Source organism: Bos grunniens, chromosome 28 (genome assembly GCF_055505025.1).
Source record: "Bos grunniens cultivar Pamir isolate PY7600 chromosome 28, Bosgru_T2T1.0, whole genome shotgun sequence".
In the NCBI taxonomy this organism is placed as follows: Eukaryota; Metazoa; Chordata; class Mammalia; order Artiodactyla; family Bovidae; genus Bos; species Bos grunniens.
In genome coordinates this window covers 42,291,524-42,303,685 of record NC_141192.1, presented here as the reverse complement: position 1 = coordinate 42,303,685, position 12,162 = coordinate 42,291,524, and the positions used below count along the sequence as shown (strand labels likewise).

Here is a 12,162-nt window from a genome sequence, read left to right as displayed (position 1 = left end):
ATCTGGAACCGAAGGGCTGAAACGGGAGAGCTAGCGATCCGCAACCCAGCAGCTGGTCCTGATGTGGAGAGGAGACGCCCGCTACTGCCGGCGGCGGCGCTAGTGCTGATTCATCACCTAAAGCATCTCGCAGGCCACCGCGGGGGCAGCCGACCGGCCCCGGACTCTGGCCGCAGGTTGAAGCCTCTGGTGCAGGAGCCTCGCGGGCAGGAGGTGAGGACCCTCTTTTACCTCTTCCCCCTCACCTAATCGTCTATGGGCGGTGGCCCCAGGACAGAGAGAGGGGCGTGCCCATGGGTTGCAAAGTAGTCATGCCCGTGTGATGCTCCCTCCTCCCATCTCACTGGTGCTAACCTCACTTATTCTTCTCTGCCCGTCTGCGGAGCTTGGGCCATTCCACCTTCCACCCTGAGCAGTTCTCCACCGGCTCAGCGATGGAGGAGGAGCTGAAGTGCCCAGTGTGCGGCTCCCTGTTTCGGGAGCCCATCATCTTGCCGTGTTCCCACAATGTCTGCCTGCCTTGTGCTCGTACCATCGCGGTGCAGACCCCGGACGGTGAGCAACACCTGCCCCCGCCGCTTCTGCACTCTCGAGGCTCAGCGCTGTCCTCAGGCGCCGCCGCCGCGCCCCCTCTAGACCAGGAGGCGGCGGCTGGCCCGGCTTGCAGCGGCGCGGGCGGAAGCGCAGCTGGCGGCCTGGGCGGCGGTGCGGGAGGCGGCAGCGACCACGCGGACAAGCTGAGCTTGTACAGTGAAACAGACAGCGGTTATGGCTCTTACACCCCGAGCCTCAAGTCCCCAAACGGGGTTCGAGTGCTGCCCATGGTGCCCGCGCCTCCCGGCTCCTCCGCCGCTGCTGCCCGGGGCGCCGCCTGCTCCTCGCTGTCCTCGTCCTCAAGCTCCATCACGTGCCCGCAGTGCCACCGCAGCGCTTCCCTGGACCACCGCGGCCTGCGCGGCTTCCAGCGCAACCGACTGCTTGAGGCCATCGTGCAGCGGTATCAGCAGGGCCGCGGGGCGGCGCCGGGGACGTCCGCAGCGACTGCGGTGGCCATCTGCCAGTTGTGCGACCGCACCCCGCCGGAGCCGGCCGCTACGCTCTGCGAGCAGTGTGACGTGCTCTACTGCGCTGCCTGCCAGCTCAAGTGCCATCCATCCCGGGGACCCTTCGCTAAGCATCGCCTGGTGCAGCCGCCGCCGCCGCCCGCGCCCTCCGAGGTCGCCTCCGGGTCCCCGGGCGCTGTCCAGGGTGCCCCCAGCGGAAGTGGCGGCTGCAAGAGCCCGGGAGCCACCGGGGCCGGAGCGGCGGGGGGCAACACCGCCCGCAAGTACCCTACGTGCCCCGAACACGAAATGGAGAACTACAGCATGTACTGCTTAAGCTGCCGAACCCCGGTGTGCTATCTGTGCCTGGAGGAAGGCCGGCACGGCAAGCACGAGGTGAAGCCGCTGGGGGCCATGTGGAAACAGCACAAGGTGAGCGCCCGCTTGGCGGGGCACGGGGACACGGGTGCAAAGAAAAGGGCGCCTCCCCCCCCCGCCCCCCCCCCCCCCGTTGGTTAAATGAACAAGTACTCTGAGTTGGTGTTGGAAATGGGAAGGGAATGGAAAGTTGACATACTAGGTCCCCTCCCCCTTGAGGCTGTTTTGATTCTACCCAAAAGTCATCCAGAATGCAGAAGCAGGTCGCAGGACTCTTTCACTCCCAAAGTTGACTAATAAGTTACATTGATGACCCCTCTGGATTTATGGCACCTGGATTTATAGAGAGACTTTCTCTTACTGGGACTCTGGGTGATGAAAGTGTGGCAGGGTTGCAGAGTAAGCTCTTAGGAAGACAGAAAGCCACACTCATCTTCAGGCTGCTTTAAGCCATCTTCCCAGGGACTTGCCTGGGGATGCCACCTCCCTAGTGGGAAGGAACAGCCTCTAATAGGTAACTTGCATACACTTGTGGCTGCCAGTGTATCTTCATATCTGACACAGAAGGAGAAAAGCCTGCAAAATCAGGTGAGGCCCTTGATCAGACCCCAAGGCATGAGTGAGGTCAGTTTTTCTAACAAACATTCACCTTAATTTCCTAATCAAAGGCCAGGCTGAGCAACTGGACTCACTGCTAAGGTCAGTGATCCAGGTTCCTTGTTCAAAGAGTCCAACTGCAAATTTGTATGTTTATCATTCAACGTCCTCTTTCCAGTAAACTCTTGCCCCACAGAGAAGCAGGAGGTCTCCAAAGTGCCCAACAGGAAGTATGTATTCTGATTGAGGAGGAAAGACACAGGAAAATAAGGCAACTTGCCATGCTTCTCTCTTCATATCATCCAACGGGAAATGGACAAAAAGGAGAGCACAGGGGGGAGAGAAGAAGGGGCCAATCATTTATACTATAGATTTATTACATGCAGTTGCTATACAATTTCTGCTACAGTGTGCCAGTTATTTCTGTAACTCAACATTTTCAAAGAAAAAAAAATTACGAACACTTCAGAAATCCACCTTGGAGAGAGAAATCTGCATCATAGGCCAGAAAAGAGAAATCTGGAGTCAAATCTCTAATTCTAGAGCAGTGATTCTCATTTGGGAACAATTTCACTCTCCTTATAGGACACTGCTAATGTCTGGAGACAGTTTTGGTTGTCACACTTAGGAAGTTGCCCCTGGCATCTGGGTTAGAGGCCAAGAAGCTGTGAAATAGCCTATAGTGCACAGACAACCTCCATCAAAACAATAACCCCCAAAATATCAACACTGTCTGCGGACTTGAAAATATTCACAACCTAAAAGTTGAGAGTTTTGTTTTATTTAGTGGAAATTTTTAGAACTTCATGCCCGGGAGGCAGCAGCTCAAGAAATCTTGAGAGAACTGCTCCGAGGAGGTGACGGGAGGAACAAGGTTATACAGAAATTTTGCAAATAAGGGCAAGTCTGAACATCAGAAGATTATCATTAATTAAAGGACAGATAACCCAAGTTGAGGAATTTAGGGCTTTTCTGTATATGGGAAGATTCAAGAGTCTGGGCTCACTGAAATCATTTCTTTGATATGCACCTCAGCTATTGGGGCCAATATCCTGTGTTTTCTTCACATCCTTAGTTTCCTCAGGGCTCACCATAGGGAGTGGCGGCAGTGATGGCTACTAGATGGCTGGTATTCTTTCCTTCCTGAGTTCCCTCGGAGTTGACCAGCTCACCATCTATGGTGGCTGCAGTTGCTGGTGACCGTGACATCTTTGTATGCTGAAATATTCTATTTCTCATGTCTTTGAGAGAAACCATGTTGTAAGTTACACAGACCTAGATCCAACTCTCAGGGTTTGTAATTCACTTTCTATAAACATTTAGGCACAGTTTTAAACCCACTGAATAATGTCTAACTCAGATAGTTGTTGTTAGGGTAAGTATAATAGTGTATGTTTACCCTCTAGCACAGTATCTGACTCACAGTAACCAATATATATTTATTATTATTATTGCCTTCCCTGGTGGCTCACATGGTAAAGAATCTGGTTGCAATGCAGGAGATCCAGGTTTGAACCCTGGCTTGTGAAGATCCCCTGGAGAAGGGAAAGGCTACCCACTCCAGTATTCTTGTCTGGAGAATTCCATGGAGGAGTCTGGCAGGCTACAATCCATAGGGTTGCAAAGAGTCAGACACGGCTGAGCGAATTATAATCTTAATCCTTAAAAGCACTAAACTTGCAGAAAGCTATAGGGCAACAGCAAAGAGTTCTTATTTGACCGCAGTCACTTGGTAATCTAGAGAAAACATGAACTGGTAGCATGTTGAGTCCTAAAATAGCTTTAAGCTAAATGAGAATATCCGCTCCAGTGAGCTGTCGTTCATATGACATTTTGTTGCATATCACTTTCTGTAGCTGCCTTGTTTATTTTATCTTTCAAGTGAAGAGACATTATTTTACAAATAAAGAAATCTTCTGCAAAGAAGTTGTGATCAATTATCAAGACAAGGTTCACATTCAGATTTACAAACTGGTAAATTTTCACAGCTTAGATAGCTAGAACTAATTTCAGACATTGCCACCCAAATTTTTAGGCTTAGTGTAGAGTAGAAACCAAAATGAGTTGAGGTGAATCTGCAATTTTAAAAGATTAAGTCTCTTACCTGGAAAAGTGAGTTGGATAATGATCAATGGTTTCAATAACCAAGATCATGCAGGGAAAACACTGGTCATCTTGATTTGGTGTCAACAGCAGTTTTACAACATTTCTATCTGAGGAAATATGAAAAGAATACATAATATTTGCTCAATAGAGTGGGACAGTTATCTGAAGAAAACATAGCTATGCAGAACCTAAGTGTCTCAATTTAATATCATGTCTTCAGGGAACTAAGACATACTCCTAAGTAAAGAAGGAATTCTATGAGATACTTTTGTGAAAAGTTCTTTTCAAGAATGAGAAGAAGTTCTGCTATTCTCTTTCACCAGCTGCTGTTTTTCTACAGAACAGGAAATCATTAAGCGCTCCTTATCATCTCAACTAGGGGTTGGAAATCTAAAGAAAAGATAACAGAGGGAGCCCTGATAGAAAGTTTGATCTTGCTTTGTGAGCAGGCATCTAGACCACCATTTTGAGCTGTGAAGGTGGCTACTTTTGTTTGTTTGTTTTTAAGATTATTTTCTTATATGGAGCATTTTTAAAGTTATTATTTGTTATGATATTGCTTCTGTTTATGTTTTGGTTTTTTGGCCCTGAGGCATGTGGGATCCCTGACCAGGGATAGAACCCCATGCTCTGGAAGGTGAAGTCTTAACCACTGGACTGCCAGGGAAGTCCCTAGATGACTACTTTTGAAAGATAAACTCAATTTCACACTCCCACCGTGGCTGTTTGAGTTCTTTTGTAAAACTTACTAAAGTCTCTGGATTTTGTTGTCATCATCATCACTGTCATAGTCTGAAAATCCCAGGTGCCATGACAATCTTGATATACTACCAGAACTAGAATCAGGGCAGAAATATTTCTCTCATATCCCCATGACTGGAGAAGCCTTAATCAAAGCTTTAATTCCTCTCTAGTGCGACTGGAGCTTGCCATCTAATTAGTGATTCTTAGGCAAAGAGACATGTAAGTGACACTGAAATCTATTTTGAAACAAGGTTGATTATCACCTCTCAAAAACAGTGAAAACACTTCAGGTCTTGGCCAAACACATTTTTGAATGATTCTCCTGGAAGAGCCTTAATCATTTCAAAGAATTTGATGTGAAGAAGCAATACAGTCCAAAAGATAGGACAAAGAAGGGAGGCTTTCCATGAGAGCTTCTGTCTTTTTGCTATTGGGTGGAATTCTAACTTTCCTGAAACTAGAAGGAGAGGGTCACTGTGGGATGGACCTCTTCCTAGTATGTGATGTCGCAGAACGTCAGCAACCACTGAAATTCCTCTGAGTGCAGGACTCTGAATTAAAATGGTTAGAAGTTGATTCTTGAACTGAGGTAGGGACTGCTGGATAAGCCCTTCTTCAGAAATCTTTTGAGAACCATGAACAATAGAAGAGAATCAAAACAAAATCTCATTGTACCCCAGGAATACTGTTCCCAATGAGTCAGCATTTCACAAGAGCAAAGGAGACAGTAAGGTCTAAAAATCACAGGAAAGACGGGACTTCAGGTTACTGCCATGTCCCAAGGATCTGTCAGGCTTCTCAGCAGCCTGGTCCTACCTTATTTTTACAGAAGAGATGAAGAATGGGATTTAATCTTTAAAGTCTCAGAGGAAAGACTTTCTCCATTAAAAGATAACACATAAATGACAAAAGCAGAACATGTAATCATAATTGTATATGATCATAAATATATTTATTAGAATATTTGTGGTACATTATAACACAGGGAATAAATGCTCTTTGTTAAGCATTAGAATTACAGGTGTAGAGATGTAGAAATTAAATATCATCCTCAAATTTCAATTTGCTGAGAAAAACAAATTCTAACATTTTGGAGTTTTTTCCTTCTAGAATTCTATTATATATTTATTTTATAATTGTCTTTTTTTTTCTTTAACAGTACAATATGAATATCTTTCCTGTCAGTTAATGTACATCATTTTGGATGGCTGCATGTTATTCCATTGTAAGGATTTATCCACATCTTGATGCTGGACTTTATCTAGGTGTTTTCAGTCTTTTGCCAATAGGAACATTTTTCAAGTTAAATTTATGCCTATATCCTTAATAATCACCTTAAGTTAAATTTCTAAATATGGAGTTGCTATATCAAAGGAGATCTGGCTTTCAGACATCTGATTAATGTTGCCAAATTGCTTTCCATAAAGTTCATACCTATCTATTCTCCCTATAGCAAAACTATATTAAAATTTTTATTTTTTTAAATTTAATTTAATTTAATTTTTTAAGTTTACAATATTGTATTGGTTTTGCCATATATCAACATGCATCCGCCACAGGTATACATGTGTTCCCCATCCTGAACCCTCCTCCCTCCTCCCTCCCTGTACCATCCCTCTGGGTCATCCCAGTGCACTAGCCCCAAGCATCCAGTATCATGCATCGAACCTGGACTGGAGACTCATTTCATATATGATATTTTATATGTTTCAATGCCATTCTCCCAAATCATCCCACCCTCTCCCTCTCCCACAGAGTCCAAGTTGACAAGGACCATGGAGGAAAACAAATAGATGGATTGTCTTATTTCTAGTAACCATTGCTTGCTATTTTCATTACATTATTATTAGAACTATGTTTAAAGAGGATCACAGTATCTAGATTTTTATAACTACCTGCCTGTGATCTGTCTGGCCTCAAAAACTGGTTTAATATGTATAACTATTGCTTAAATATGTGCGTGTATGCTAAGTCACTTCAGTAGTGTCCAACTCTTTGTAACCCTATGGACCATAGCCCACCAGGCTCCTCTGTCCATGGAGTTTTCCAGGCAAGAATACTGGAGTGGATTGCCATGCCTTCCTCCAGGGGATCTTCCCAACCTAGGGATCGAACCCAAGCCTCTTAGGTCTCCTGCATCAGCAGGCGGGTTCTTTACCAATAGCACCACCTATCCCCTCTTGAATTAAGGCCCATGAAAAGACCAACGTTTCAGGGCCCATCTAAGGCATTTTTGAGTAGGATTGAAAGGGGAAAAGAGATTTAGGTAAAGAGAAGTGTTTGGCAAAAATCTTCTGGGAGGTCTGAAGTTTCCAGCTTTCTGGCTAATTACTGCAAGCTGAGAGTTACTTAACAGAAATCTCTCAGAGCTGTCAGAACATGTAGCATGGAAATATACACAATCTGAGTGGAAACATGGATTGTTTGAAATGTTGAATCTTTCACCAACTCTGGAGCTCTGGGAAGTGAATTGCATAGGCTGGCTTCTGTTCCATCGGTCCCAGACTGGCTAAGAACCAGTGGCAAAACTGCTTAGACACCTGGGAACACGAGCTAACTCTGATAAGCAGAAGCTGCACCGTCTTCTGAAACCGCCCTCTGTGTTAACATCACCACTGTCTTTAAAGCCATCAGGGCTGTAGCCTGCCTCATGCTTGGATTTAATTCCAGGCAGGTCAGTAATTCAGGAACAACTATTAGAAAGAACCCCTGTGTTACAAGCTTTGAAGTACCTTCTTTCCTCATCATTCCATACATCTGAAAAACAAAAAGTGTGTTTGAGAGAAAGCAAGAATCCATAAACTTGAATTGCTTTCTCTTCTCTTTGAAGACTATTTACGGAGGATAGGGGTTCAGGAGAATTGAGAAGGACCTTAGAGACTGTGAAAGGAAAACCCCAGATTACTGCAGAAGAATGTGTTTCCTAGTATAGTACTGGTGGTCACTCCATGGCTAAGGTGTTCTATTTTTAGCCTGCAGTGGGATGTCCTGTATCTGGGTCTACACTGGTGGAGATGGGACCTTGCTTGTAGATGCCAGTGAGATAGATTGTTTTAGAAAGGAGAGATCTCCTAATCTCTGAGATGGATTAGAGGGGCTGACATGCTGGCATACTGTCTGTTTCTGTAAATAAAGTTTTCCTGGGACATAGCCATCCTCATTTGCCTACATTCTGCCCATGGCTTCTTTGGGTGATGGTTGTTTTTGGTAGATTTAGGTAGTTGTGACCAGAGATCTATAGCCTGCAAAGCCAAAAATATATACTGTCTGGCTCTTTATGGGGGGAAAATGTGCCAACTTCTAGACTAGTATCTCGTGACTCGAAGAGTGGTCTGCAGAGCAGCAGCAGCATTGGGAGCTTTTTGAAAACATGGAATCTTGAGACCCGCCACAGCCACTGACTCATGATTTGAATTCAGCAACATCCCTAGTTGGTCCAGACAGATGTTAACGTTTGAGAAGCCCTGATGGGAATACTTTGGGGGCTCAAGGGCACTGGGCCCAACACTCTGGCACATCATCTGAGAAGCAGTGTGAAGGGGACTCTAGGGGAAGCTGAGAGGTTTGAACCAGAGTCTTAATTACTCTGGGAATCTTCAAGCTCACCAGATTCTGGGTGCTAGGAGGGAGGCAGTATGGTGCTCAAAAACCCCCTGACCCAGAGATAGGCAGGAAGCTCAGAGGGGCGTTGGTGCTGTCTGAGCCCTCCTGGGCCAGAGCATAGGTGTCTCCTGCAAAGGGAACTTCAGACAGATGCTCTTCGCTGCTTCCCTGGTCTGAACAGAAACATGTTCACTGCTGTTTGTGTATCTGGGTTTCCTTTGGGTTTGTGTCTTAGTCCTTCTATAAAGAAGCAAAGAGGGTGCTTTATCCACTCTTTAGGCAGTTTTGAAGGGCCTGCCCAGAGAATGAGGGTGGTTGGAACTCTCAGAATCATGAAACCCAAAGGAGCAGGAGAAAATCCAGGCACATATTGTGGGGCTCTCATGAATTCACGCCTCCCTGCTTAGAATTTCCATTTTCTAGGGTAGGCTGTTTCCTAGCAGAGATCATAACTCCAGCCTCCTCCTTTGCAGATGAGGAACAGTGAGGTTGCGGGGATTGTCACAGTTGCACAGCAATTTGTAAAATGATGATCAAGTTTCCTCCTTTGTACCTTTCTATTGACTACAAAAATGTAACAGAATACTCTGTGTATCTGAACGAAAACAGGTGGCATACGGCACCCCCAAAGAGTCATTAGGAATGGGAAAAAATAAAGGATTGGCGGACACCTAGTCTAGAAAGTGGAGCAGCATGTGGGGCACAATCCCTCCCTCATTTGACTGCAATGGGCTACAGAAAAGGGAGATGAAAGGGTGAGAAGGAGACAGTGCGTCCTCTTTAGAACAAATAGGATAAAAGAATTTGAGGGCTGGAGGAAATCTAGAAGATCAAATAGCTCTGTCTCCTCATTTCTCATGTGGCTACGGAAGGAAGAAGAGGTTTGCAGAAAATAGAGAATAGGGGAGGATCCACAAGAGACAGGAACCAGTGAGGTGCGGGAGTCTAAATGACAGGTGTAAGAAACTGGAATCGACCCCTCCAGCACTCATCCAGCAGGAGGATTTGGGCCTTAGTCACATGGCATCTGAAAAACGTGTCCAGACAGTGCATCGTTTTAAAAAATAGGTCAAGGTTGTGTTAGGAAATTTAGGCAAGTATTTGTACTTGTCCAGTCTCCAAATTCTTCCTTATAATTTATCTATATATTCTGGGTGATATCTATAAAACCAGAAAACCAATAAAATATGAATAATCAGAAATGACAGTCCTTTTTGAGGCAGAGAATTGTGGCTAACATCACTCCATAAATCAGTTCAGTTCAGTCGCTCAGTCGTGTCCGACTCTTTGCGACCCCATGAATCGCAGCACACCAGGCCTCCCTGTCCATCACCAACTCCCGGAGTTCACGCAGACTCACGTCCATCGAGTCGGTGATGCCATCCAGTCATCTCATCCTCTATCATACCCTTCTCCTCCTCCCCCAAATCCCTCCCAGCATCAGAGTCTTTTCCAATGAGTCAACTCTTCCCATGAGGTGGCCAAAGTACTGGAGTTTCAGCTTTAGCATCATTCCTTCCAAAGAAATCCCAGGGCTGATCTCCTTCAGAATGGACTGGTTGGATCTCCTTGCAGTCCAAGGGACTCCCAAGAGTCTTCTCCAACACCACAGTTCAAAAACATCAATCCTTCGGCGCTCAGTTTTCTTCACAGTCCAACTCTCACATCCATACATGACTACTGGAAAAACCATAGCCTTGACTAGCTGGACCTTTGTTGGCAAAGTAATGTCTCTGCTTTTTAATATGCTATCCAGGTTGGTCATAACTTTCCTTCTAAGGAGTAAGCGTCTTTTCATTTCGTGGCTGCAGTCACCATCTGCAGTGATTTTGGAGCCCCCAGAAATAAAGTCTGACACTGTTTCCACTGTTTCCCCATCTATTTCCCATGAAGTGATGGGACTAGATGCCATGATCTTCATTTTCTGAATGTTGAGCTTTAAGTCAATTTTTCACTCTCCTCTTTCACTTTCATCAAGAGGCTTTTTAGTTCCTCTTCACTTTCTGCCATAATCATGTGTTATCAAATGTCTGGCTACCTCTTAGCTGAGCTGTGTACCCACATGACTAAAATTCATCTCTAGCACTCACTGAGGATAACTTAAAAGTTGATGATACCTCTTGACCTGTAATTCCTTCCTCTGAACCTAAGCCACTAATGCCTATTTATTCTTCAAATGACCTAATTGCTTATTCAATCAACCCTGAAATCTTCAATGCCAGTATCATGCCAGGGACCATTGTAAGCACCAAGGCTATGGAAGGGCATGTTTTTTCCTCCCAAGAGCAGAGATCTAGTCACAGGAGAGAGAAAATCAACATGTGCATAAACAAGTAAATACACTGGATAATTTTTGATAATAATAAGTACTACAATGGAAGTAAAAAATGTGATAAAAAGCAGTTAGGCAGACCTGTTCATGGGGAAAGTTGGAAAAAGCAAGATTTGAAGATTGGCTGAGAAGTAACCAGCCCAGCACAGTTCTGAAGACAGTTCACTTCACAGGGAAAGCAAGACCCAAGAACCTTTAGAGTACATGAAGAAAGTGGATAAGTGGCTGGAGCAGACACAGACAGGATCCAGAGGGTGCAGGGAACACATGCGATTTTATGTTAAATGCAAAGGGAGATGACTGGGGGACTTTAAGCTGAGGAGTGATGTTTATTTTTTTAAAGATTCTTTTTACTGCAGTTGGAAAATGTGTGGTAAGGGGATAAGAGTAGAGGAAGGAAGACCACTTAGAGGCCATGGGAGTCACTTGGACTATAAATATGGACTTGAACTAGGAGGAAGGCAGCAGAAATGGGGAGAAGTTATTTTCTGTTGTTGTTTGTACTTGATATTCATTGCTGTGCATGGGCTTTCTCTAGTTGTGGCGAGTGGGGGTTACTCTCTAGTGGTGGCGTGCAGGCTTCTCGTTGTGGTGGCTTCTCTCGTTGTGGAGCACAGGCTCTAGGAGCACGGGCTCTAGGCACATGGGCTTCAGTAGTTGCAGTGCAATGGGTTTACAGTTGTGGTGCATGGGCTTAGTTGCCCCACAGCATGTGGACTCTTCCCTGACCAGGGATCGAACCCACGTCCCCTGCATTGGCAGGTGGATTCTTAACCACTGGACCACCAGGAAAGTCCAGAAATGGAGAGAAGTTTATACATTCATATGCCACTTAGCTCATTGGAAAAGACCCTGTTGCTGGGAAAGATTGAAGGCAGGAAGAGAAGGGGATGGCAGAGGATGAGATGGTTGGATGGCATCGTCGACTCAATGGACATGAGTTTGAGCAAGCTCTGGGAGATGGTGAAGGACAGGGAAACCTGGCGTGCTGCAGTCCATGGGGTTGCAAAGAGTCGGACACGACTGAGCGACTGAACTGAATGCTGCTTAGTATCCTCTGAGCTTCTTTGATTCATGGTTTGATGTCTTATTATTTTTGGAAAATTTTCATCTATTATCTTCAGATTATTCTTTTGCTCTGCTCTCTGTCTCTCTCTTTTACTGCTGGTATTCCAATTACATGTATGTTACACTGTTTGATATTGTTCCACAGTTCTTGAATGCTCTGTTCTTTTCCCTTTAATCATTCTTTTTGTCTCTGTGTTACAGTTTCTTAGTTTCTATTGATCTGTCTTTAAGTTCACTGATTCTTTCCTAGGCTGTGTCAAGTCAACAGACTAGTCCCTTTTTATCTTTCCT

At 45.2% G+C, this 12,162-nt stretch overlaps 1 protein-coding gene across 2 annotated transcripts in view; it reads left to right on the top strand.

The window, feature by feature from the left end:
• Window positions 1-311: 311 nt before the first annotated feature.
• Window positions 312-12,162, top strand: part of TRIM67 (tripartite motif containing 67) — a 62,209-nt gene continuing 50,358 nt past the window's right edge. For both annotated transcript variants that reach the window (XM_086381313.1, XM_086381312.1), the window contains exon 1: window positions 312-1,475. In XM_086381313.1, coding sequence (XP_086237439.1) covers window positions 435-1,475 — 1,041 coding nt within the window. In that variant the 5' untranslated portion in view covers window positions 312-434. The remainder of the gene's footprint in view (window positions 1,476-12,162) is intronic.